General features: G+C 42.0%; 2 protein-coding genes across 4 annotated transcripts; one reads left to right on the top strand and one right to left on the bottom strand.

Moving 5' to 3' along the window:
* Positions 1-42: 42 nt before the first annotated feature.
* On the top strand, positions 43-7,055 carry GNPNAT1 (glucosamine-phosphate N-acetyltransferase 1). 3 transcript variants are annotated; one of them, XM_054198914.1, is made up of 6 exons: positions 43-157; positions 2,832-3,019; positions 3,706-3,768; positions 4,407-4,534; positions 5,062-5,123; positions 5,504-7,054. In XM_054198914.1, the coding sequence occupies exons 2-6, from the start codon at positions 2,848-2,850 to the stop codon at positions 5,649-5,651; spliced, it is 573 nt and encodes a 190-aa protein (XP_054054889.1). In that variant the 5' UTR covers positions 43-157; positions 2,832-2,847; the 3' UTR covers positions 5,652-7,054. The 3 variants fall into 3 exon arrangements, with proteins under 3 accessions (XP_054054889.1, XP_054054891.1, XP_054054888.1); XM_054198916.1 differs by lacking the exon at positions 43-157 and adding an exon at positions 804-2,292 and having other exon boundaries at positions 5,504-7,055; XM_054198913.1 differs by lacking the exon at positions 43-157 and having other exon boundaries at positions 2,299-3,019; positions 5,504-7,055.
* Positions 7,056-9,661: 2,606 nt separating this feature from the next.
* STYX (serine/threonine/tyrosine interacting protein) lies at positions 9,662-27,888 on the bottom strand. Its single transcript, XM_054198917.1, has 11 exons — positions 27,583-27,888; positions 17,549-17,581; positions 16,651-16,704; positions 15,509-15,606; positions 14,722-14,782; positions 13,285-13,321; positions 12,680-12,719; positions 12,545-12,595; positions 11,901-11,973; positions 10,845-10,938; positions 9,662-10,169 (listed from the first exon to the last, which is right to left on the bottom strand). The coding sequence occupies exons 1-11, from the start codon at positions 27,637-27,639 to the stop codon at positions 10,096-10,098; spliced, it is 672 nt and encodes a 223-aa protein (XP_054054892.1). The 5' UTR covers positions 27,640-27,888; the 3' UTR covers positions 9,662-10,095.
* Between the last annotated feature and the right edge of the window lie 96 nt (positions 27,889-27,984).

The raw sequence follows: 27,984 nt of genomic DNA, 5'->3' as shown, positions 1-27,984 counted from the left end.
GTTCCGGGCGCGCGGAGCCGGGGCGGGGCCGGGGGGCGCCGATTGGCTGCGCGCTGGCGTGCGTGCGCGCGGGGCCCCGCCCCCCAGTGCCACGTCCGTGCGGCGCCTGCGGCGGAACCGGTGCGGGCGGCAGTTGGCGCCGCGGCCTCGTGCGCGGGTGAGTGCGGGAGGGGCGCGCGTCGCCTGAGGGGGGTTCGGCCCCCTCCTGAGGGGCCGGGGGTGAGGTGGGGGGATTCCCTCTCTGAGGGCTGGGGTTGAATTGAGGGCACCCACCTCCCCCCCGAGTGCTGAGGGTGAGAAGATGAGCCGGTGAGGGGTCTCCCCGCTGAGGGGGAGGTGAGGGGACCCCCCCTGAGGGCTGGGGGTGAGATGAGGCGGTGAGGGGACTCCCCCACCCCCCCCGAGGGCTGAGGGGGGGGTGAGGGGATCCCTCTCCCCCCGAGGGGCTGAGGCTGTTGTGAGGGGACCCCCCCCGAGGGAGAGGGGGTGAGATGAGGGGACTGCTCCGAGGGGCTGGCTATAAAGTGAGGGGACCCCCCCCGAGGGACAGGGGGTGAGATGAGGGGACTCCTCCGAGGGGCTGGCTATAAAGTGAGGGGACCCCCCCGAGGGGCTGGCTGTGAGGGGAGGGGTTCCCCCTCCTTGAGGGGCAGGGTTAGGGGACCCGCCCTTGAGAGGCAGGGTGAGAGTGTGAGGGGATCCCCCCTGAGGGGCTGGGGGTGAGGTGATGAGGGGACAACTCCCGAGGGGCTGGGGGTGAGCTCGGGGGACCCTCAGCATACCGTGTTCCCTGCCAGCTTCCCGGAACGGAGGGATAGGCGAGAGAGCCCAAATGGGGAGCCCGGAATGCTCCAGTGGAGGCCTCAGGTGTGCACCGGGACCAGCACACGGGCTCGGAGCAGGCCTGGAGGGGAGCCCAGCCACCCATCAAAACAGGCCCGAGCTCTTCCTTGCCAGACGTTGATCCTTTTTTTTAATTGGCCAATGCATTTGTAGTGAGTAAGGCATATCCCTGACTCCAGAAAATGCGTGAAGCTTCAAACTTCTTCCTGCTCCACCAGTGCTGGATGTAGTTTGAAAAATAACTTTATTAAAAAAAAATACTAACTGCTTGAAAAGCATCAAAAATTTTCTTTCCTTCATGTGCTTTTCTACTGCTGTGTGTGCTTGGTGTACTATAACCTGGAGCTGAAATTAATTAGATTTATTTTATTCTGTACAGGACACTATCTGAGTGTTGTGAATGAATTCGTGAATTCTAGGAAGGGTTTGTAATGGAACAGGGTAACAGCAACATTAGAGTGATCAGGATCTAGGAACAGAGATGTCAAATGTATTGCTGGAACCGGGGGGACTTTGGTTTTGCTTAGCAGTGACATAATTAATACACTGGTGATGGGCTTGCAGTCCTCTGCGCGCATCGATGTGATCTGATCGATAAAGCTCAGGACTGGGACTCGGAAGACCTGGATTCTCGCTTCTGACTCTGCCTTCCACAGAAATGTTTTTCTTTGCGCTTCACTTTTCCCGCTGTTTCATTTTGAAAATTCATGTGGGATGAGAATTTTTATTGCTGTTTAATTTCTCTAACAGCAATTTTTTTACTTTTATATGCAAGATTGAGATGAGAATGGGGATTTAAAGACCAGTGTATACCAGCAGGTGGCATAGAAAAAGATTTTGTGGTTGTTTTAGGTGTTTTTTTGATTAGGTATTTCTTTTAAGAAGCTATTTCAGTTGGGTTTCCAGAGCCACCTTCAGTTTTGAGGTTTGTATGCTGCCGCTAAGCTGAGATGTTCCATAGCTGACATCCTCTGTACTTTCTCTGGGCAGCTTACAGGGCTGTAAGATGTCCTAAAGAAAAATGTATTTGGGATGAATATTTTTCAAAATATGTTTATTTGGCCTGCCCAACAGCGTGCAACTACCCTATCTTTTATGGTGCAGCTAAGTTAATTTGAAGATGTATAAAGAACTTAGTCTCAGGACAAGTTCCCATGATATGCTCTGTTCATACCAGAAACCTGACCAGGTATTCTACAGATGACAAAGTAAGAATTATTTTCCTATACCTAGCAATTAGGAAAATATATCACTTTGCTTCCTCTTATCTCTAATTCTGAATAATACACAATTCCCAAATGTCTCTTTAATCATTAACAGGTGTCTCACCATCATCTTGGCAGTTCCGTGTTTTACCTGTTAATGGACAATGAGGCGCTGCGCTTTGCAGCTGCGATGGCATTAGCTTTTGTAAATACACCGAGCAAACACGACCGCCTGAGAAACGTGGTACGGGCTGTAAGCGTGTGTGCAGGCTGTTGTATCATCTGTGTTTTCATATGTGTGGTGCAGTGCCTCTTGGCTGAGATACTAAATATTTATGTGATGGGACTGGTTGAAAAAAGCGCACTTTCCTACCACCAGTTTTAAATGGAATGCGAATGAAAATGATCTCTATACTCGGTAAACACTATTAACAGTGCAAGATGCTTTCCTTTTCCAAGGGCTATGGAGGTTAAATTTCCTAGTCAATGTCTTATCTGTTTTATATTTTTTTCCAAGAGAAAAAACTTCCCAGATGAACTTTGAAGTGCCATATGTGTTTACTTTAGGTAATGTGAGCAGTGTCAGTGTGTAGCGGCTTGGTCCAGTGAAGGTTGAGGAGCTTCAATCGCAGATAAAGCAAACAGCAGTTTCAGTTTCATTCACCTTTCTTTGTGTCCCTGAGGAACATCACGTGGCATGACAGAACCATGGGAAATGGCGTATTTAGAGATTAAAACAAGAGCAAACCAAAATGTTCCTTACTCATGTGCGTTCTGTTCCAGAACACCTGTTGCAGCCATGATGCCTGTTGCCACCGTGATGCCTGATGACACACCGATGTTTGACCCAAATATTCTGCACGAACTTGACTGGAGCGAGAACACGACGACGTTTTCTCCCGCCATTTCTCCTTTAGATCCAGGAGATGGTCTAGTTTTGAGACCGCTTTGCACGGCTGATTTAAATCGAGGTAGAATCCTGTTTAATGATCATAGCAAACAAAAGCTGGGTGCTGAATTAGATAGTATGTATTTCTGCATTATCTCTTGATAGATTAGGATTGCTTGTTTTAGCTGTATTTAGGTTATTTTCATTAGTAAGGAATTTGAGCACTTGGCACCATGGATTGGTGCTGTGTTGGGTGACCCTCAAAATTGGTTTTACTATTTTAATAACCTCAAAAAACATCTTAAAATTCAAGTCAAATCTTCTGAACAATTCACAGCTTCCTACTTACCACAGCTTTAGAGAGGGAGTACAGTTGTTCATGCTGTTTCCTCTGATATTAAAGTAATGTGAACCAGCATATTCTTCTTAGTGCCTGGAGACTTCCTCAGTTCTGTAACTTGGACAAAAAAGGTTAATGTCACATAATTTTGGGCTTATACTTTTCTTTCTTGAACAAATGCATCTTCTGCACTTGAGTTTGCTGCTGGTGCATTAGCTGATCCTTCAGCATTGCTCAAGGGAGGAGTTTGATTTTAAGATTACTGTCTACTTCTATAATATGCAGAGCACAGGCCTTTACGTACGACTGAATTGGATGGCGCCGTGGGGATGTTCACTCTCCAGTCGTGTCTGGTTGTTATGCACTATTTGGAGCTAATTGTGTGTTGCTGTCCCTCACTGAGGGTTTTTTTCTTTCTTTTACAACAGGCTTTTTTAAGGTTCTGGGTCAGCTGACCGAAACTGGAGTTGCAAGCCGGGAGCAGTTTATCAGTGAGTATATCATTATTTCCTAGCACTTCCATAGAGGAACCAGAGGACAGTGATGCCGACAACAAAGCTACTTGGGTATGAGGCTCCCAAACTGCCCAATGCCAGAGGGATTCATTAGCTCAGCTGCCCCAAGGCAGCCTTTGGCACTCGGTGTTGGATCCAGTCGCAGCTATCCCCAAGGGCTTCTTGGCTGGGACAGGCCTAAACTATGTTACCTGCTTCTGAGACTGAGCTTTAGGTACCTGGCAGGAGGGACTGTGGGTGAAGGCTTGTTTTGGCTGAATTATTGCAGCACCGATGGCGGGGCAGAGGCTCAACAGCATCTTGAGCTTTACTGGTTGGACTGAGATGTAAGAAAACTTACAGGCTGCCACCTTCGTCGTAGTGTCCACCTGCAGAGGTGCTGTGGCAGGAGGGCAGTGAGGAAAAGGCATTTGTTTAATTTCTGCTTTTTCCTGGTTCTCTCTCTGGGTTAGTCTGACTCCAGGGCTTTCAGGTTCTGGGGTCTTGGGTGCTTCTTCCATGTGATTCTGAACCCTGCAGTGATCCGCATTCAGAATCTGCTGCAAGTGTTAGACCCTGCAGCCATTTCATCTGAGATTAACGGTGACTGTTCCGCTGTTTATCTGCTCCCACAGAAACCTTTGAGCACATGAAGAGGTCTGGAGATTACTACGTTACTGTAGTAGAAGACACAAATCTTGGACAGATTGTTGCTACGGCAACACTGGTGATAGAACATAAATTCACTCACTCCTGTGCAAAGGTATATTCTCTCACTGCAGCTGTGAGGGAAAAGATCCTGTCCCCGGACTCTGTGCATGTTATTTTTATGGTGTTACTGTGTGATGAAGTACTTCCTGCTGAGTCAGTGGCGAAGGCATTTTAAAAATATCCCCCATCTTTAGGTGCTCAGCTAAACAGTACAAAGAAGCTTTGGCTTTTCTTTAGGAAAAAGAGCAATGATGTCTGTCCCGTTCTGCCTCCCAGTGAGCTTCTGATCTAGTCAGACTTGGTTCTGATGGAGCAGGTGGCTGAGGATCTCACTACTGCGGAGTCCCAGCAGGATGCATGAAAACAGGGAGCTGGAGAGATCCAGATCCCTTGGTGGGGAAAGGCCATGGTGGGAATGCGACTCCTGATGGGTGCTGGAAGGGGCATTACCAGCATGTCAACCACTGGGGCGGTTGTATTGAACTAGACAGCGGGAAAATCCAAGCAGGAGATGTAGCGCGGTGAGGAAACGAACACAGCAGTGTTCTCTTCAACTGACAGCTGCCTCTATTTTCACAGAGAGGAAGGATAGAAGATGTAGTAGTAAGCGGGGAGTGCAGAGGAAAGCAGCTGGGTAAACTGTAAGTATTTCACCGCCATTGCCATTCAACAGCAAGTGCTTGCCCGGTTGGTTTCTGTCCCCCAGCTCCCCATGCTGCTGGGTATGAGCAGCCCTTGGAGAGGGGGATTTTGGCACTGGGGGGTAGGTCCCCCCCACCAGCCCAGCAGAGAGGGTTTGGCCAGAGGGTATCACCCGCTGGCTGAGGTGCTTGTAGCAGTAACGTAAAAATGTCTGCAAAACACTGGTGCTTTGTTCTTTTTTTCTATCCCGTGTAGCGAAGGAAAACGCAGAGGGCTGTAAAACTTCAGTATTGTAGGTCTGATAGCTTTAGCTAATTAAATATTAATTGAGCAGTTCAGGGACAGTTTCATTTAACTGTGGGTTTTCTGTCTCTTTCAGATTAACATCCACCCTGACACTGCTAAGTAAGAGACTGAACTGTTACAAAATTACACTTGAGTGTCTGCCAAAAAATGTGGATTTCTATAAGAAGTTTGGCTATTTGGTATCTGAAGAGAACTACATGTTTCAACGGTTCTTTAATTAAGAACTTCCAGTCTTTTTTTTTTTTTTTTTGGTAAAGACTGTTGGTGGAGGAGCTTGTGCTACAAACATTCTCTTCGTGGAAAATTTAGAGTTTATTGCTGCAAATATAACAATCCCTATAAATAATGAACATCAAATGTGTAAATCCTACAGAAAAAAAAATTACTGACATTTTGGAAGGGTCCTTTGGGTTAGGAAATAAGTGCTTAGAACTAATTTTTACTACTGTTCAGTCTAAGTGAAGCTTTTTTGTTCTAGCTGAGTTACAAAGGACTCTTGTTAAAGGGATGGTTTTTAACCAAAGGTCTATATTTTTATCTCAAATTTTTTCTTGCATTGTATTTTTCTAAAGGTTTGCGCTTCTTTTCTGGGTAGTTGAAGTGCAGCTCACGGGGTGGCTCTGGCTGTACTTTGCAGAAGGAGGATGTGGCTTGGGTAGGGATGATGCTTCTCGCACAGGATTAGTGACACAGAATGGGCGGTTGTTTCGTCCTTTCTGCGGAAGCTCCCTGAAATGCTGTTGATGTTTGCGTACCTAAACTTTTATAGGCACTATTTTAATCTGAATTTGTTACTACTTGTGCGGGTAGGGGAGAATCCTTATGGGCTATGCTAAAGCTGATGTTCCGAGTGTAAAAATGGATGTGTACTTCTCACTGCAGTGGTCCTGCACTTTAGCTGATAACTTTGTTTTCAGGATAATTACGTGTTTTCTGACTAGCCCAATGGTTTGCGACAGGGCAACCGGAATGTCCCTGTCCTGAGCAGGGCTCTGGCTAGTGCTCAGTGGGAATGTGATTTGGGATTCAGCTTCCCCCAGCTGTACTCAAACTCCTGAGGGCCAGGGGGGCTCTGCTGGTGACAGGGAAATCCCAAGGGATTGTTGCTGCTCTGGAGCATCCCTCTTGCTATAAGATTGGATAAATGATTTTAGCACTTTTGCCAGTGATGGCAAGCAAATAACGTACAAAGCCCTGGTTTCAACAGTAGCGTTTTGTGCGGGGAGAGTGACAAATCCTATGTCTATGAATAGGGCATTATAAATACGTGAAGGTTCGTACAGAACAGCCAGTCTCATTTGTGAACAGTTCAGCCTCACAAAATGTTCTTTCCTTGTGGTGTGGAGAGCTACTTTAAGCTGTGGGGGGGGTTATATTTAATGGTCCTGATGGTACTCCACTCAATATAGTGTTCCCTTGGTGATGTCTGTTTTATTTATTGATTATTTTTTTAAAAAAAATCTTTAAGCTGAATAAATGAAGACTGCCAAATGTGTCTGGTTTTTGTATCACTGTGTTATGCCTAGTGGTAGGTATCCAGGGTAAGGGTGTACCTGTTGTCTTTCAGAACAGTACCACCTGCTCCAAATAGCTTTGCTTTCCTTTCCCTGGACAGAAAAGAACACTTTTTGAGATTCCATATTGATTTTAATGAAATTCTCAGCTCATGGGGTGGTTTTCACCCATTTTCTTGGGGCTGTTCTCCCCTGAGGGAGAGCTGGGCTCCTCCCTGCTGTGCTCTGCTGTGACAGATCTAAGGGGCTTGAGCCCCAACTCTGAACTAATTGTATAAAATCAGCTATTGATTTATGCTGGGCCCAAATGACTGAGGTGGGTTTTCTTGCCTTTCACAGTTTTAATTAATTTTGCATTTCTACTAATTTGATGTGGATTATTTGAATTCTATGATATCTACACCATCTAAGGAGCTCCAGGCCCTCATTATGAGTTAATGAAAAGATCAGTAGAAGTCAGGAGCAGGTGATTATGTACCCAGCTTAGATCATTGTAAAACAAATGAATTGGGTTGAAGGTTTGGTTTTGTGGCTGCAGGACAAAGCCTCTGCTGGGTGGAATCCGGCTCATCCCTTGAGCTTTGAAGAGCTTGCTGTTCTGTACATTTTTTTGGGTGGCAGCTGTTCCCTCCCTGAGGAGGAGATTTCCTCCTTCTTCCTTCTGCTTCCCCAAAGCTGGAAAGGGAACTCTAGCACCTTAACATACAGCTGTGGCTCCCTAAAGCTCTGGGTCCTGCAGCTTTGTGTCCAAACCTGGGGAAGGGAGAAAATTCAACCTCTATTGCTATTGGAAGGCCACAGTGCTACCCCTGCTACTAATTACCACCTTTGGTTTAACCCCAGAAAGCAATCAGTAATTGAAATACCCACAGTCAGTAAGCTAAACGAGTCAGATATCAAGAAGTTTTAAATAAAAGGCTTAATAATAGATACATAAGGAAAACTAATCTCTGCTTCCCTTAGGATGTGAGAGGCTGTTATCTGTGAGGCAGCAGGCAGACAGACCAGAATGACTGTAGAAGGCATCATGAGGAGGTAACAGCATGAAAAAAATAAAATGGGTGGGAAAATCCTTAGTCATGAAGCTTGTTAGCTTGTGAAAGAGTCTCCCCAGAGAAGCACCAGGACTGTGGTGAGATCACAGAACCAGACTGCCCATGACCAAGCCTCTCTGGCAGGGGAGAGTTCGATGAATCAAGAGTGTTCTTCCGTCTGTGTTTCAGCTCAACCCCATCCCCAGGGAGCTGAGACAGAAAGCACTGTTCTGCACAAGTCCTGGTTCCCAGCCTTGTTTCATCAGGAGCTTGTAGCTGGCAGCATTTGGCAAGAGCTGCCCAAGAGACAGACACCCACAAAGCCCAGGGCAGCCACGTGGCAGTCTCAGAAGCATTCTTTTACAGAGAGTCAGTGAACAGCGTGTAATAAACCCTACAACTGCAGAACCAGCACCACATGCTTAGCTGGTCAGCTTAACACCCACAAGTTGTAGTTCTTCAGTAGATAACAGTAACACTTCCCTTTTCCATGCTGAAAACTTCCTAACTAAGGCATCATACATTTCTTAAAGATTTGTTTTTCTTCCTTCTCTGAAGGGTTTGCGCTGCTCTATCACCGACATGGGTAGCAGAGGACAGACAGCAGTGAAGGGAAAGTGCTGCTGAGCCCTAGTTTAGCTCCATTGAAGCTGTGAACCCTCCTGGGCCTTCACACTCCACAGGAGAAGAGGTTTTGAGGCTGTAAAGCCTCACCCCTGAGTCCTGTCTTGGCTAAGCACCCTAACTGAGGAGGATCTCCTCCTCAGGTGTCACCAGCATCAGTCCTAGCAGCATGCTTTAACCCAGGCAGCAGCCTTCAGACCAGAATCTGCTCACAACTTTTAAGAGCCTTGACACAGGCCAAGAGTTCAGCCTTGCTCTGGAGGGACTGTTCCTCCTGAGGAGCTGCAAGACAGGGCAGAGGATCAGTGACTAAGCAAAGATCAGCAAGTGGCAGGTGTGGTCAGCTTGCCTTCAACACACAAAGCAAGGCACAACTCCCACAAAGCAAACAAGCTGCTGGAGGATCCTCCAGCAGAAGGCAGCATCAGAAGAGATTCTCACAAGCTCAAAATGGCTTCACTGTCTCGATTCCTGCCTTCAAATTCAAAGACATCTGCCTGCAAGAGTTGAGGCGAATCCTTTAGGTCTTGATACCATCATGGCCAGTGCTTTGGGGATCAGTTCTCAAACACCAACCCAATTTTTTTTTACCTCAAATGATGTAACTATTGTCTTACAAAGGGAACTACTCCTTCAATACCAGTCTGAAGATTCTAGTAGGCAGATGGACCATACTGGTTTGTTCAACTCGTTAAATCAACCTACAACTAATGTAACAAGCAACATTTTAATGCTAGCTGAAAGAATTCAGTCTTGAGTTGCCTAAAATTGGTAGCTGCCCTCTGTATTAATTCAGCACGTGACTATTTTATTAAGTAATTAGTAAGTGCTCTGTTAAAGTTTACTTGCATAAAACAAGTAGAGATTTTTAGAGCAGTAGTTTCTTTTAAATTGGTCTCAAGAGTGTCAGTCTCAAAGTAATTCAGTATATAATGAGATTTTATAACAAGGTAAAGAGTTAAATACTGCTTAGATGCCTGCTGTTGCTCAATTGCCAGTAGTGCATAGTGCAGTTTGTAAAGCACATTTCTACAAGCACAATATATACTGAGAACAAGGTCAGTTTTAGCAAACTTTTTCTTTACTAAAGTCTCTTGTTATAAATTACACAAATAACTTTATAAACAAATCCCCCCCAACTTGCATTTTGTTTAAAGTAATAACTTTATATCATACAAATAAAGAAATTTCAAGTATGAAAAGTGCATTATTGCAATAATACCTCTTTGCAAGTCCAAAAATCTTGGTTTAGAATAAAACTGTAAAGTGTAAAAAAGGAGTAAAACAATCAGTGCCATCTATTCATTCAAGAAGTCCAACATCTTAAAAATGATGCTTAGTGTGTTGCAGAGGCAGATTTACATCTGAAAGCAACATGTAATTGAAAAGAAGCTATGTGTGTGTTCATCATTTTGCATTTTAGTTCTTTTTCCCTAGTTTTCTTCACCTTTCTTGGCAGGAATTCACAATACAAACAGTGCTGTCCTCAGGTATCATCTGTTCTGTGCTGCCGCCGCTTGCATGGTTCCAAGTTCTTCATCCTCCTCGTGCATTCGCTTTAAGCTTCCTGCAAAAGGCAAGAGGAAGGAGGACTCATCTGAAAAGACCAGCTCTAACAATACGCAGCTGTGAGCAGAACTACAGGGCAGCTGTTACCACCTTCTTGCAATACCCTTTGAAGGCATTCTGCTTTTGGGCAGCCAGTTCCGACACCACTCTTCTTTCCCCGCACTTCTCCACATGGAAGAGAACTTTTCTAGAACACACTATTTTTCACCCTCCATTTACATCTCTCCCCAGACTCCATTTTCACTGGCCTTTAGCAGGGGTTGCTACCAGCACACCTCTGTACAATTCAGATAACATTATATTTTCAAATGCACAGCAAAACTTTCTTTCAGAGCAACTGCCTTAATTTTAAGGGCAGCGATTATGTCATGAGCATTGGCTGCTTTCAGCCTTTCACTCAATTTCTCTAGGGAACTCGGGGTTTTTGAAGGAGAGGCAGAGGCAGGGCCCTTCTCCAGTATATCATGGAAGTGCAGACAACAACACAGGAAAGTTCAACCGTGGGAGAACAGAATATCTAAGTACTGCAGACTAAAGTTGGAGCGTGGCTTGCACACCAACTGCAGCCATCTCCTTCCCAGAAGTCTGAGATTCCCTGCTGCTGAGGGTGCGAAAGGCACCTCACAACAGCAGGTAAGGGGCAGTATCACACACAACAGCAGAGGCTTCTGACCTGTAGTACCAGGGGGAACTGAGAGGGATCTCTCCAGCTGCAGTGGTGACATCATCTGGATGGTCAATTTTGCTAGATAGATGGCTTCATATTCCTGAAAAAGTTTAATAATACATATTGCTATTAATCCTTTGTAATTACGAGAAGGACTAATTCAGAGAGTTCACTAGGACAGACTAGATGGTATCATATAGTAAGGTGGAGATTTTAGAGGAGGAGAGTTCTTTGTTGTTTTGACGTGAATGACAAGAACCATCAGGAAGACAGAGCAAAAGAAAACTTAAAGCCATTTCTTGTCATCCTTTAAGGAAGAGACTACACTTTCATTACAAAAATTCCATGAGAATGTTCAGAGAACTCATTGGTTTTCCCAGTAGGCAATTCAGACAGCAGAAACAAACCAAACTCGGAATACAGCAGTTCAGAGATTTGTTACAAGGACAAACCATGCAGGGCCCTGAAGCTGTGATCTAGTGACCTGTCGTGCTTTCGGTGCCACACAGCAACTCCTCACGGGCCTTTAAAAAACACCTCAAACTCTAGGAGATATTCAATCACCTTGCTGCCAGCCACCTAAGTAATAGCAGAAACACTGCAACCCTGTTTCAACACACTGTCCTGATGTTTGCCCTCCATTCAGCCAACAGACTCCTGGAATATGATAAAGCAACTTCCTGATACCACTGTTTGCTGGTTCAGACTTGTGAATTTCCTCACCTGTGAATGCAAATGTCAAGAAGTGCAACTGATGCGTGCCACAGTACTCCCTTTGCAGTTTCCTTATTCACCAATTAAGTTGTTTCAGAGTCTCTTAATGACTGCACAAAACAGGATTTTATTTCTCCTCCATTTCCGGATTTGCTTTGCCTAAAGCTTAAATCTAACGAACGAGGGTACCCACTCATCTTCCTCCCAAGCTCTACTATGGCTTCTGACATTTACTGTATAAGTATGCTTCAAGTAAATGTTAAGCCTAAGTAGAAACAGCTGTTTTGCAGGAAGATGATTCATCAAATGAATTCTGAGTTATGACCAGAAAAAAAGAAAAAAAGTCACCTGAAGTTGATGGACAAATCCAGCATTAGGATTAATACAGAATCTTCTTTCTTGAACATAAGTAAATGCGTCCCTTAAGGAAAGAAGGAGAGAGAAAAGACTTCAATGGAAAACAGATTATGACAAAAGCCTGTGGTTTCAGGAGTCTTCCTTCTGATTATCAGTTCTTAGGAGATATACAGCCTCTAAACGCTCCTCAGAACTGGTTTGTATAAGTGAAATTGTTTGGGCAAAGTAGGAAGCAGTAGTTGTAAAATACTATTTGCCCACCCCACCTCCAGACTTCAGCTTGCTGGCCCGTTTTCAACACTCTGCTCGGAACAGCCTCTTGGGGCCTCTCCTGTAGTTTTACACAGGCTGATACCCTGTTCCCAGGAGCAGCAGGTATCTACTTCTTAAACAAAGGATGTAAACAAACCTGCCATGAAATGGAACAATCTGCCCCATGTAAAGTCTTCACTCAATCCCAGTAAGTAACAACTGGCTTATAAATCAATATATGACTGTTTACATTCCCTCCAAAATTATTATTCACTTAATACCACTTGAATTAGAAAATGAATACCTACAGATGTATCAGACATATTATCCATACTGAAGTACTCAGACAAATGGTTAACTACACGACCATGGTCTGTTCTTACCTGTACTTCACCCCAAAAGTTTCCATTATGTATGCAATAACTAAGGCAGCACTGAAAAGAAACAAAAAAAAAATTAGTAAAATATATTTCCATGGCCTAAAAAAAGATTAATAAGCAGGATGGACAGTTTTCTACCTTCTAGAAATCCCTGCGTTTCCATGGACCAGAACTTTTCCTGAGAAGGAGAAAAAAAAAGCAAACATACTTGTATAGACTGAAGAAAATTCTTCGAAATGTAAACTACATTCCTTGTTACGGAGAACTACACAGTAGCAAGGTACATCCTAAGAATAATAGATGTGTCTTACTTCACTCTAGATTACAAACTACACTCTGCCCATTACTGCCCTGGGATACAGAAGCACGGGTTTCTGCTCCTCTGAGAATTTTGAGTAATTCTCATCCTGCATTCCAGGACCACAATGCAGATTTAAGGCCCTACTTTAGAGTGGTGACAAAAACAACCCTCATGCACAGAACACAGTTGTGTTTAAAGTGGAAAAAAAAAATAAATCCCACAACAAAACAGATACACCAAGAGGTTCGTTTTCCAGTTGGAGGCAAAGGAAAGAAGAACACTTTGCTCTGAACTCGTATAATATAGTTCAAATCAAGCACACTAAAACCCCAAGTTTAAGAAAGCGTCATACTTAAGAGCCTCTAATACATACCACTAAGTTAGTTTTAAAGCTTTAACAACAATGTATTAGTAAATGAAGGGAAGAAGTTAATGATTTTACCTCCACTTTGTAAACTTCCATCAATAAATTCTTTAGTCTAAAACGAAAAATAATTACAAGACTCAGCTTCAGATTATTTTAGATGTTATTGCTACTTGCATTTAAATTTGGTAGCATTTTTGTATCGATCTTTATATACAGTGACAATAATGCACTCTGGTTATAGAGACTTAGGCATCGCTTCAACTGAACACATATTTCTTTTGAACTTTTAACTATCCATAAAATTGTCAGTAAAAAACTAGCACGAAGTTAGAAACAAAAATGCATAAAAATCCAGTATGTGTGCCTTTTACAATCATCACGTCACATATCATGCCACTGTAATAAAACGTAACTTCCAAACATCTTTGCTTAAAGTTGAGGGGGGGAACAAAATCCAAACCCACAAACACACACACCCCAACTACAGTATGGCCTGGACCACTCTACTGACACCTGTGTCTTCCTGGAAGTTCTCCAATATTTTCAATTATAAAAGCAGTTCAATCAATCTAAAAGGTGAGACATCATGCAGTGAGGTCTGTGGAATACTGCCAGGTTGAAACAGCTGGTCAGATGAAAAGCAAAAGCTAAATAATTCATTGTGGGAAAAACTCAGACCAGACTCTTAAAAACAGACCAACACAGAGCTACTCAGATGTCAGTAACTGCGAGATTTGCAGAGGATATTGTTTGATCAAATTGCATTACATTTTAGAAAAGCCTCAAGCCATCAACTGATTTGTTGTCATGTTGTGCAAAACCATGACCACCTCTGCCACGTGCAGGGAAGCCAGAAGAGCTTTTTGATGGGTCTTGGGGTGGTTTTTCTGTTGGTTTTTTTTTTTTTTTTGGTGGGGGAAGGAACAAAATGCTTTTGCTCTGTTGCAAACTAACCTAAAACAAAGATACAAAACCATAGCTCAAAACTAAGGGTTTATTCCATTTCTTAACACCAGTATATATAAACATATATATAAATAAACACCAGGTACTGTTTAACTTAACTAAGTTATTTTAATTCCTCTACAGTAAACATGTTTCAAGATGCTGCAACACTTAGTTATGCCAACTAGTTACTATTTTCTGTTGAATTTGTTCTAGTATTTGATACAAGAGATGTAAATAATCTTGGGCTCGGGTTTCCTGCAGGCCAAGCTCTCCAGCATTCTCCCATTACCCAATTTCTTTGGTTTGAGACCAGTCTTTTTTTCTTTTTTTTTGTGACAATAGTAAGATACAGCTCTTACAACTCTGCCTCAGTTTCCAGATGTGTAAAAAAGGAGTTAATTACGCTTACTAAAGTGGCAGTAATAAGGTCAACTAAAGAGTCACAGCCCTTCCAGGTGCCTCAGGCTGGGCATCACAAATGTAAAACTGGTATCTGTTAATTCAGAAAACTCTCACTGGGCAACTCCATTCCCAAACCATTCACATTAACACACAAATACTTACCATAGGGAAAAATCGTATTATATTCTCAACTGGATTATCTGCAATATCCAACACTAAATACCTACAATGAAAACAGTTGCTATGAGTACACAATAACACCAGAGCTGCTGCCAGTGGTACATGTAAAGCTGATTCAACCCCACTACAATACTCAAGCCTACAGAAGGAAGCCAGCACCACCTTCCTGGCTTCACTCTCTGGTCTGAGCTCCAGAACTTCAGTCAAGCAACCTCTGAGCTGTCTTTATGAGGAAGCAGGTGAGGAACCTTCTCCAACATCCCCTGCCAAAATCCCCCCTCAGAGTGGAAGAAATTCACAAGTGCTATGCTACAGGTGACTCAACATTGTTTGAAAGCAGCATACTATGTACTCACGTGCTCCCCATCAGTTTGTAAATACGGGCCAGTACTCTTCCCTGGGGCTCTACACAACTTTTTCAGAGGTACACACATTCTGATTAAGTTACCTCAAATGTTTTATTAGCAGGACAAACTGTACTCAGAACTAACAACTTTAAAACTGAAGATCATTACTGCAAACTAATGGATACTTCTCATTTGCAGATTTGTCTATGTCTACAGTTTAGCAGGATGAATAAACTTAATGGTTTGGATTTAAGAGTCTTCCTACACCTTATCACATTTTTCAAATAGTGTTTACAATGTGAAAATATTTGGAAAGAACACCAACGTTAAAAAAAAATCTCCTTAATACAGAATAAGGTGTTTAAAAGCAAGAGCTTTTAAAAGCATTGTTTATGAGTCTGCACATTATGATCATTTCTCACCTAAATAACTGTTGGAAGTTTGGTTTAATAAAATTTGCTTCAATGTTTTGCCGTATGCATATCACATGGGTTATTCCATGTTTCTGAAGTATAGGTAGCTGTGGGGAAAAAAAAACCAAACAACAGAGTTTTTAAATTACTGAATCCATCTATAGTACAGTAATAAAAAGAAAAACTACACTTAAATACACAACAGAGCTATATCATTTCCTGAAGGAAAAACAGAGCTAATTTTCTAATATTCAAAGCATAGTGGGAAAAATTCTGTCTTTCAGAAAGACAAAACACAACCACTAGGAGCTGCAAGAAAAAGCATTCCTAAAAATGATAAAAAGAACAGGCAGTAAAGGCAGCATTCAACGAACTCATTTGTGTCTGCTCACTTTTCACTTTGCCTGAAATTGCAAGTCCCTACGTGACATAGTAATTTTCAGCTAGCATTGGATTCTTGCTTGAATCAGACCATTGAAAGTAAGATCTTCTAAACTGTGAGGTAAGCTCACAGATTCAAGCTTAGCAGTGCCTGACTTTATTGTAGATGCAATTTGCCTTATTTTACTGTATATGTGTGACATCTCTGCTGCAACACTTTAACAAAGGAAACAGATTGCCTGATCCATACTGTGCAAGTCTCAAATGTTTCACCTTTTTCTAAGAATTATATTCAAGCTTAACTATAAGGCTCAATTTTTAATACAAAAAGCTCACACATGAATGCTCACTGCAATTAGTGTGCAAGTCACTTCAAACTTGCACTTTTCTCTGGTTTGTAAGGAGTAAGTAAAACTGACCAGCTGCACTGAGAGAGCATGCACGTGTGTGTGTATGAACGGTCGCAGAACCTCAAGCCACATCAAAGAATTTAATCAGGACTCTTTTTTCATTTTTCTCCCGAAGTATCCCTTTAGCTGACAAGATTGTTAAGAAAAATGCAGACACCAGCCCCAGACAGATAATCCTGCAGGCTAAAAGGACGATCCCATAAATGCACCATGTATTACTTCTATTCTGGCATCTATTATGTTTCAGTTCAGGATTGCAGCCAACTTTACACCTGTATAGACAACACTTGAACGTATCACCACAGTAACAAATTGCCACAGCAAAGCTTCCTTATGAGACACTACTCTGAAAAATCATACCTTGCTTTTCATAGCCGAAGAATATGGGCCTAAAAATAACCCAGGTAAAATTTCCTAGGGGACAGAAAAAAACAGACATTTAATACTAACTCAAAATTATTTGAAATAATACATTGCACTCAAACCGTGGCCATGGAAACAATTAATTTACATATTAGTGAGACCAAGTGTCATTTATAACAGGACAAGGGCCGGGGGGAGGGGGGAAGGTTTGGCAACATAAAAGAAACATGATCTTTGTGCAGGAGATCCTGTTTTGGAACAGGAATCAAGTCCTTTATTTGTACTAAGTTCCAGTTTGATTACTACATCTTAGTCAGCCCCAGATCAAATGAAAGGAACTTTGACTTTGTATATAATCATGTCTGGCAATTAATTCCAAATCATTCTCATGGAAAAAGATACACACATGGTAAGTCTTCTAGCTTTGTCCTAGTAGTAGGAAAATACCCATTTTTAACCATTTATCTCCCTAGCAATAAAGATGTGCGGGTCTGTAGATCTTATCTGGTGCAAAGATTTGGCTGACACCACGGTAGGAAAATTTTAATTGTTTATCCTAGTTGAGAACACTTACTTCCAACCAAATTTAAGTTAAAAAGCAAAGGTTCAATATATTTTTAGTAATCATCTCCTAAAACATTCACAAAGTCAAAAATGTAGTTATTTTGGGCATTCTGAAGAAAAGAACAACGTTACTTTTTTTTTAAATTATTTTTTTAGTACTTGCACTGGGGAGATCCAAGCACACCTGCACTCTAAGCCGGCAATCCTTGCACATCTCTCCCATGGTGCCGCCTGACACTTCACCCCTAAAGACTGATTTTGATACCAGCTCCTTTTCTTCCTGAACGCAACATGGGTTTTGACTCAAATGGCAAATGAAAGTGTGTCATACCTGCATCTCTCTCCTCATGGGATAGGTCCAATCCTTAAATATAAAATAAAAAATAATTACATATACACACAAAGGGAAAAACACAAATGTGTTTTTAGGCAGAGACAGGCAGAGATCTGTATGTGCATGTTATATAAAAGAATCAAAATCTGTTTTCTGCAGATCATATAAGCTACCTGCTATGCAATAGGCACGTTGCTTACGCTTAATGCTAACTCTCCACATGGAGACCAGTAACACTGAAGTGCAAGAAATGCTACTTTGAAAGTTAACGTGAAGAAACCTCAAGTACTCTACATCATCAGTGATGAAGCTTGTGCAGAATAGCCAGTGTTGTACATCCACACCTCAGCTTTCTGCTTAGAAACTTCCCTCTAGAGTGGACAGAATAAAAAAAAAAATTAAAAGAAAAGAAAAGAAAAAGGAAAAAAGCTTTAGAACATTCTGTACTAGCCACAGAAGCAAAAAAAAAAAAACAAACCTCCTTTGACTGGTGCATTCGTAAAGCCACTGAAAAAACAGTTAGAAGATAACAAGTATAGCAGGTAACTCCCCTAAAATCCACACTGCCTCTCCTAATATATTCAAATTAACTTTATTTTGAATATTCAGGATTTAGCTTTAACAATTCTAGAAACTGATGTTCTCCATGAACACAACAAGCCATTAAAGTGAATTTCCACTTTTCTCCATCCTGGACAGTTACACTGGGATGGATCTTTGCAGAGCAAATGCATACATTTGTGTTCAGCCACAAGGACACAATGCTCCTCCTCAGTTAATTCACAGCTAGTACATCGCACCCTTCTGCAGAATCTCCGACCCACGAATTTGTGAAGGTTAACCACTCGGGAAACAGCCCTTCCCAGCTATCAGGGCTGTCCAGAGCAAATGCCAGGATCAACATTTTCTATCCTTTGCTCCATTTTACAGAACCAACAAAGCTAAACAGAAAAACACTCTGGCAGACTCTATTCCTGCCTTTCCTTCTTTACAACTCCCACTGTCCTCTATTAACGGGCTCTTACTCATTTTTGACCCTCACACATGAAGGAGTTGTTTCTGAGATCACAGTTACCAGCTGGAGGAAAAAAAAAAAAAAGGAAGTATTCAAACATATCAAATCAAATAGACTGCATACATTTATTTACATAACTTTGTTGGTTGATCCACACACACCGGCAGCTAAGAAAAAACTTTGCCATATGGCGTTCTTCTTGATGTTCCAATCTTCTCAAAACTATGAGAAAGTTAAACTCTAAATATTCCACCTCTGAAGTGAGGTTAGGATTACAGCAAGGAAGATCCAGGACCTTAAACTGCATCATTGTCCACCTTAGCACCTGCAGTTGTCCTGGTAGCATTAATTTCACGTTAACCCTCTTTTTACTAAGACACACAAGAAAAATCCAGTGCTTCTCTAAGACACAGTGAGATTTTGCTAGCCCTTGGTAGTGGAATTAGAAAGGATTTTAGTATCAGTAAAGTTCTTGTGGAAACCACTTGAATTGAATCTGGGACAGCATTTCTGAGAAAGCAAACACACATTAAGCCACTCAAAACAATTCTTTGAAGACTACCAAAAATAGTAGTACAAACAGAGAAATAAAATGCACTGAAATGGTCTTTACTAGAGAAGCAGCGAGGTTATTTCTGAATGTTCTAGTTGTAACAATAAAAGCTCCTGGTAGTAGAAAGCAGAAATCCTGTAGTGAAAGGATGATATTTAAGGAACTGTATCTTTTGAAGGTTGACCTAAGAGTGTTTAGCGCAATCCTGTTGCCTCACTGTGTATACAAAAGCATAATTCACTCAAAAAGCAAGAAAAACCCAGTTCTGTCCAAGCATAGAAACAATATTATGAATAATAAACTCTGAAAAGCTTAAGCTATACTCCAGGAATATACAAGCGCTTAAGTGGGCTTATTACTTCATTTATATACTTGTAGAATTTAAAAGTCTTAATCTGGAGCATAAACACAAATTCATCAGTACTTTGGCCAAGGGGACTTAACAATACATTATAAATATTCCTTTCAAGTGCATTAGAAGCAGGAAATTGTGTTAGTCCCAACAGCTGTAAGCTGTGCAAAAGAAGTAGGCAAAAATTTAGCAATATATAGTCCAAAGGAAATCGAAACCCAAAAGACAACAGATACCACACATGTTCTGAACAAGAAAAAAAAAAATGTCAGCGTTGGCTCCAGACATTAGTCTTCAATGTTCTTCAAGAAGCCAAAAAGGTAGAGTTTCCAATAGAATTTAGTCTGCAAAATAAATACCTGAAAGATGATGTATAAAGAAAACATTTAGTCTGAGACAAGTACACCAACTACTGAAAGAGTGATTTTCTGACAGCCCTTCAAGGCTTTTAAAACTAGCAATGCCAGATTATTCAAATGTTATGGAAAATTGTTTTTAAAAAAATCTATTAATGTAGACTGAACCCAAGCAGAGGTCTCATTTTAGGGAATTAATTCATCAACTGTGTTTTCCACACTGTTTGAAGCACCCATCAGACAAATAATAACTGAAAATTTCTTTTTTTAATCGGACAAATACAAGAATTTTTCTAAGATGACAACTGATGATGCTAGACTTGGACAGAATAACAGCACTCCTTGCTGCTAAGCATTCAGTAGGTTCTACAGGATAAGAATAAGTGACACCTCAGTGGAAGAAGTGATCTTCAATACTCACAAGATAAAGGAAAAGAGAAGGAATACAACACCCACCCACCCCCCGCAATCGCAAAATTTTAAAGAGGAGGCACTCAGTCACCTCTGGCAGATCTTCCCAAACTAGACTGTCATTCACTGACAGACAAGTTTAAAAGATACCTCAGCTGTTTTGCTGTGGGTGTTCACAGCACACATCTGCTGTATTTTGTATTTGCACAAATGAAATGCCAGGGACCATCCAAGCACTTTAACTACTGTCCCAGAACCAAGTGACTGGCAAGAGAAAAGGGAATAAAGCACATTCCAAAGCCCTCTCTCCCCCACCTACAGCCAATCTCAAGCTGAAATAAAATGAAGATACGAATGAATAGGCAAGTCTTGTCTATGCTACAAAAAGCCTCTTGGTAACCAACATCCAAACTACATCAAGAGTTACTCTGCCAACAATTATAGTTATTTTGTTAATATTTTGCTAAAGCTATACCTGCTCCTCTTTAGAGGAACAGTTCAATGGCAAAAAGCCTGACACCTAACATTGACATGTGCAAATGCGTGTACACATAGACTTTTTCCTGAAAGAGTGACTTTGGCTAGGACTTAATATAAACTCATATTATGATTTTTTTAAATTAGTTTAACAACCCTGACATTGAGACTCACCTGTGCTCAAGATCTGCACAAAAGTAAAGACTATGACTTTTAAACACAGCACCACAACGTACCTTATGCAACCTGCGTATGCCTCACCAGAAGGACTGCAGTGAAATGGATATTGGTGGCATCGCGTAACTGGTCCCTAACCAACAGTTTAAGTCTGAAGACCCATCTAGCCTGTCTCTGCTGAAGCTCAGCTTTGGTTGAAAGGGGATCCGCAGTACTGAACTTTCATTACTATGGTTAAACAGCTGCTTTATAATTAGTAGAGCCTGCAAACCACAACTGCCGTAGATGGAGGAAGAAGCTCTCAAAGGTGCTGATAAAACCCCCAGTAAAATAAATCAAATCAGTAGTTTAAAGAATGAGAATCCAACACCAAGAAGTATCTTTCCTAGGCTTCTATCTGCTGCCCCTTATCTGTTCAGTGTCATTGGGCATCAGCCACCATCTGCAATGACTTTTCCTACTTTCAAGGCCAACTCGGGTCCTCTTGAAAAGCTGCATGCAACTCCCAGTAAAACCTTCCTGACCACTCCAGGTTTCTGACCCTTTCCCAACACTCAGACAGCCCTTTTGTTGTTGATTAATAGCATCACTTATCTCTCTGTGCAGATTTCTCTTCCCATCGCAATTCATCACAGCAAGACTTCTGTATGATTGATTGTTCCTTGTGCGCCTCAAGAATCCAGGGATGTTAGAATCCTCCTGCCTAAATTTGTTTCCCTGTCTAGTGGAATATTCATATAAGCTTTAACACTTGAAGTCTCTCCTCCAACCCTGGTACAACATTCTTCCACAAGTTGTGAAATCAAAGCTGAAGACAACTGTTACGGCAGTGACAGCCACACATTCTGCTGACCTGCTTCAGTTCCTTCATCTGCTCTGGCCAACTGATCTCTTGGCTGCAACTTTGTACTGCTCTGTATAGGAAATTAAAATTACAGCTAAACAGTGTTATATCAGAACAGTCAGAGGACATGATGAAATTAACTGCCAACACTGCTATCACCACTCCTTAGCAAGCTGCAGCTTGGATTGTGGATGGGTCTGATCCCTTAACAACTACCTTGACCAAAAAGCTGTATGCTTAGCTCTGAGGCAGTTTTAAATCTAATTTAAAGAATGAAATGAGATCACATCTTGGTTTTGAAAGTATTTTAGACAATATTTTGGAAAAAAACTACCCAATGATACTGTCCGACAAAAGGGGGAACGTTATCTTTAAAAACCTGCACAAAAATAAAGCTAGTTACACCAAGGGACTTTGTAAAATGGAACAAACAGTTGTAAAAATAAATTATGAAATAGTAAAGGAGTAGTAGAGCATACTAATTTGCCATCTTGTAATAAGAAAACAGACAAATTAAATGAAGTACTGAAAACAAATTCAAGAAAAATATTTGTGTGTTACTGAAACTGTCATGTCTATCACTGTGAAGCACGCTGCTTTAAGGGAATTAAGTTAGCTACAAACAAAGACTGAAATGAAAGACTGCATCTTTGGTTTCAGTCATGCTTCATGTTCTTGGACACAGTTACTCCCAGTAGAAGTGTGTGTGTGTTAGGTAGAAGTCCTAGTGCAAGTATATCGAAGATAAAAAATTAAACCCGCTCTTTTTGTTCACTCAATATGTGGGCATGTCACTAACAAGAGCAGAGCTGTACTAAGAAGGTTAAGGAAGGCTTTGACAGAACCACTAACCCAAAGCAGTGGCTGGTTAAAGGGTGAGGTTACACTCCCACCCCTGCACAGTTGTTTAATCCTATGGTCACCACACTCGGGAAACTATAATGGACCCAAACTAACAGCTTTTTTAGCAAAGCTGATTGTCTACCAATTAAGCTCCCTGCTCCAGGTCACTATAGGTCAGATAAGCATTGGGACAAAAAGGGTGACAACACTGGATGGTTGGCAGGACTTTTTAGCAAAGCCAGCTATTAGATGGGCTTTGCTCTAATGGCAATTTCCCCCTCGGTCAGGCTCAACAACGGTAAACATGGGCTGGGAAGCAGCGTTTGACAGTGTTTTCTGTGTATTTGTAAAGAGCACTCAGACAGTGGGAAGTCCTCATCATACAGACATTTTTGCTTTTGAAAATACAAAGGAATACAAAAGCAGGAAGGTGGAGAGAAAAAACAACAGCAGGTGGGAATGACAGAGCACACAGAGGAAGGAAGAAGAGTACAACAGGAAAATAAAGGTTATTTTGGCAAAGACAAGAGCCACAGAAAAGGATAAAAGGTAGACTAAGACAACTAAATGGAAAGCAGAAATATAATATAGATAAGAAACAAATGTTTCATGTTTGTCCCATTTTGTAACATTGGTCCAAAAGCTCTACTAGCTTGTTAAACACCAATTAGTACACAGGATCATCAGCACTGGCTTTCATTAAAGCACAATAAAGGACTAAAAGCATAATTCTTAACTTTAGATGAAGCACATAGCCAAATGGCAGGACTGCCACACTTTTTGTATTATTTTCTTTTTAAACAGACTTGCACAGAAACTAAGACTCATCTGAATTTCTTCTAGTAGTATTTCTCCTGCATTCACCCCACGACAATTCTACCCACTATAATAATAGGTCTTGATGATTCACTTTTTACGAAGAATCTCTAGAACGGGCACTAATAAACAAGTTTTACTGGTGAAGGAAAAATTGTACTGAGATTACTATTAGAATTGTTTATAATGGTGCAAGTACGTCCTTTTTCACGCTTCTTTTTTTTTCCTTTTTTAATTTTAACTACAGCCTAGTGAGTTGGGCTATATTGAGACAGCCAAGTACCCGACAGGTCTCATTACAATCCTCATTTAGATGAAAAAAACACGCTTTAAGTTCCCTGTTCTACAAACTCCTCCAGTTGTGAGCCACCTTCACATCTGTGCGGATGCCTATACTCTTCAATCATCTTCCCACGGATGCAAGGCGTAAGTTAATCGCGACTGACAAGTCTGCTCAACTTCAGCTGCCATGGCGCATTTCTTTTGCTTTATGCAAAGCAGTCTGATAGTATCCCACAGAGTTAGGATCAAAATCTGTCACCTGATTTACATTTCCCAGCATGACACAGCATTTGTTTCAATTTTCTTTTGCTCTCTTACGTGAGCAGGTAAAATAAATATTACAATACAGGCTTCCAACTTATTTTACAGAGTCTGCAGAAAAGGGGAAATCACTATGTTTAAGGGGTTTATTAGTGTTTCCTATCAAAAGCAATACTAACAAAGTTTAAGAAATTTGTTCCACCTTCAGACAGACTGCACTACTGCACAGTTAAAAAAAAAAGCAGTCAAAAATACATTAGCATTTCAGACTAAATATAGCTGACAAGAAATGTAAATTTCTTCAAAAAAACATGTGCTAAAGAGAGCTCAGTTTTTACACGCATAATAAAAAGGCAAACATGACTGCTTAGTTAATAAGCTGATAATTCCATTACAAAATCCATGGAGAGTCCTAAAAAAAAATAATAATCTAAATACATCACGGATACTAGTTTACTCAGCCTGCTCGCAAGCAACTATGCTAATGTTTTAACAAATAATTGAACTGGTAATTATTGCTGTGTTCCCATTGCATATATCCTACCACTTTTGGTTGTTTAAAATTTCATGGGAAAATAATTTCCATTAAATTCCTTGAATTATTCCAGTCCTTATTTACCATCTTTCTGAAGGTGCTAAGATGTCTCAGTACTAATATACTAGTATGCACTATCCGTTATTAACCCGACCCTCTTTTAACATGTCTTTAGCCATACATGCTAATACTGGAAGAAAAAAAACGCAACACTTCTCAAATTTAAGAAAGTTTGAGACCTCACATTGGAAAATGTGCCAATTTTAGAAAAAGACATATAAATCTAAACTTAGGAATTGTTTCCATGCCATGCACGATCACTATTACTCATAGGACTTTGACATATTCGCTACCACCAATCTGTAAAAGAACACGTACAGTTTACAGATGTTCACGGCACCTAACAGAAAAGCTTTGCAAGAATGATGAGTTACATGTTGAATATCCAAAAATTAAAAGTAGAAAACACTTGGATGACATAAGGACCTGTAAAAAGGAGTTCAGCTTTTAACTACCACAGACTCACCAGTGAAAGACAGAAGCTGGCTTATCCCAGACATCATTAGCTCACCTTGCAGAACTGGACAATTCACCCAGACTGCAGCCAGCACACCAGTGCGGACTAGAGGAAGCGCTACAAGCCAGCGCTGACACATGCTTGTACTGAAGTGTGGCAGACACTGGCGAACACCTGTCTGTGCTTGCTTGACCTATAACAAGCATGGTCGCACCACCTGAATGAACTTTAAGTGCACACAAACTGCAGGAAAAAAGAATGACACGTGTCACTAAGAGTACCCAGAACAACAAAATTTCTGGTCTATCAATTGCTGAGATGGTATCAGACCAGGAATGCAAAGAAGGCATAACTCTCTCCAGCTGGTAAATATCACCAGCATTTCTTAACATGCTATTTCACAAGCTTCAAACAGTACCAATAGCCAAGTAGTTTAAAAATCCAGCAATGTGTAATACTGCATAGGGATTAGGGACATCACAAACAATCTACAGGCCAGAAAACTGACCTATTTATCTCGAGTACGTTTCTGTAGTCTGCCAAGTCAGTTCAACCAGAGGTTGCTCTCACCCCCTCAACAGATAGTCTTGCCTGCTCTTTGACTTTTCCTTGTGCCAGCACCAGGGACTGTGAAGTTGTGCAGTCAAGCAGATCAGCCCATTGATTTGGCTTTTTTCTTTTTTTTTTTATTTAAATCTTATTTAAGCTGTCACATGGTTACTTACTCTGGAGCAGCCTACATCCGTAAGTAAACCAGGGATTCCCCAAGGTCTCTCTCCTCCATTTCCCCCCCAATATCTTGAAATCAAATTTACCAAGATGACATTGAACCATACATAACCAACTTCCTGAAATAATATTAGAGAGTATTCCTCAGTAAAAAACCTCCTCACACCAACACACAAGAGATGATCTTCAGCTTTCCATGAATAACTGCATTTTGTGGACAAAATTATTTTCGTTTAATTACTTTGCTTTTCCAAAGCATCAATCTAAGGATCGGGCTGAAGGCCCAAGGCTGAAGTCTCTTACCCTTTGCTTAACAAGTTAGCTCCACAAGAACTTTGACATTCTCACACTGGCTTTAACTTTTCTTTTTCCCCCAAATATTGCAACTGCAGCGTATTTAGACCAAGTCAGACACAAATGTAAGCCATGGGAAAAAAAAATAACTTACAGATTTTAAAAATAGTGCTTTAAATTCTCCACTATGGTCTTGCAGCATGTGAAGTTCTAACTTCTATACATTATACTATTGAGAGACAGATCATGAAAAAAGCCAATAATAAAATCCAACCTAAGGACATTGTATTATAATTTCAGTTTTCATCAGATAAGAGTTGTTAGACTGGCAGTGACCTCTGTTTTTAAAACTATTTTAACCACACACTCCTTTTTAGTCATTCTAGTTATATACAGGTTCAAAAAGCCATCCAGTCTAATTTAGTTAACCATTTTCAGAAGTAACTGTAGATACTATGATCAGTTTCTCCAGAAAGAAAATATATTTAAAACCAAGCAAATTATAAACCTCACAGGGTGGTATATAATTTGTGTTCAGATACAAATTGATTACAACTTTCTGAAAGCAACCAAAGTGACTTGTAAATACCTCCATAGCTCTGAGGTGAAGAGGGTATTATATCTTGACAATAAAACCAAAAATGAGAAAAAACCCCAACGATTAACTTCCATATTTCAAGTAACTTACCACAATAACTGCATTCAACAATAACTCCATTAAAACAGAAATAAATGCTGACATTTATGAAATATGCAACAATCAACAGATCTCTGAGGAGCTCGGATACTGTCAACTCCCCGCACAAACACTGTGACATTTTGCGTTAAATATCTGACACTATCAAAGCCGGACACTCAGTACTGTTTGTGACACATGGAAATGCACCACCAGTATCCAGGGTGAGAAGCTAAGCCAAGTTCAGAAATCAGACACCACACTGACCCGACTCCTCTGACACCACGCGGGGTGAAGTTTAGTCTTAGCAGATATTGCCACCTGTCTTAGTTTGCAGAGAAGTCTTGGCTCTTGAACACCATAAAAATGCCTCCCCAATAGGCTCACCAGCGTGCCAAATTGTTGCTTGAGTATCTAAGAGTTAGTAGGCACCAACTGCTTAGAAGGGGACACGCAGGTACCTTTCTGTATGTACAAAAAGGGGTAAGCAGGCAGCCAGCAGCAGATGGAGGGCAGGACTGGTGACCATACAAAGGGGAGAGGGAACATCAAGCAGAAAGCGAAAGGGCGGCTAACAGGCAGGCCGTGACACCCTGAAGCAGGGAACAGGGGACACCAGGGACTGCAGGCTGAGGGGGGGAAGGCCACCACCAGAGGGCAAAAGCCAGGCGAAGACGAACTGGGGGGAGGGCTTCTGTGACAGCAGGCACCCTCTCTTCAGCAGGCTGGGCTCGCTAACAGCCCCCAGAGCAGGCAGGCAGCCAGCGAGGCCCAGGGGAAAGGGGACGGCGGGGAGGGCTGTCACCCGTAGGGCCGCGGAGGGGGGGGGAGGGGGGTGGTGGAAGGGGAGCCCGAAGCAGGCCTCTCTCCTCAAGCTCCCCTCCGCCGCTCACCTCAGAGTCCTCTTTGGCCTGCGGCAGCGCGGGGAAGGCCGGCTTGGCGAGCTCCATGGCCGGGCGCTTCTCTCAGGCAGGACCGAGGCAGGGGCGGTTATTTGGGCAGCGGGCCGGCAGGCTCCGGTTCGGCGGCAGGAGAAGGAGGAGGCGGAGAAGATGAAGAAGAAGAAGAAGGAGAAGAAGAAGAAGGAGGAGGAGGAGGAGGCGGCGGCGGCGCGCTCAGCCGCTCACGCCCGGCCGCCATGCTGCTGCTGCCGCTGCCGCCGCCTCTTCCCTCCTCCTCCTCCTCCTCCTGCCGCCTCAGACGCGGCCCCGCCCTCAACGGCCGCGGCGGGCGCGGGGGGGGGCGGTGCCGCCAACGGCCCCCTGAGAGGCCGTTGGCGGCACCGCCCTCCCCCC

This window comes from Rissa tridactyla, chromosome 4, assembly GCF_028500815.1.
Source record: "Rissa tridactyla isolate bRisTri1 chromosome 4, bRisTri1.patW.cur.20221130, whole genome shotgun sequence".
Lineage (NCBI taxonomy): Eukaryota > Metazoa > Chordata > Aves > Charadriiformes > Laridae > Rissa > Rissa tridactyla.
Note: the sequence above shows the minus strand (reverse complement) of the source record. Positions and strands in the feature narration are given on the sequence as shown.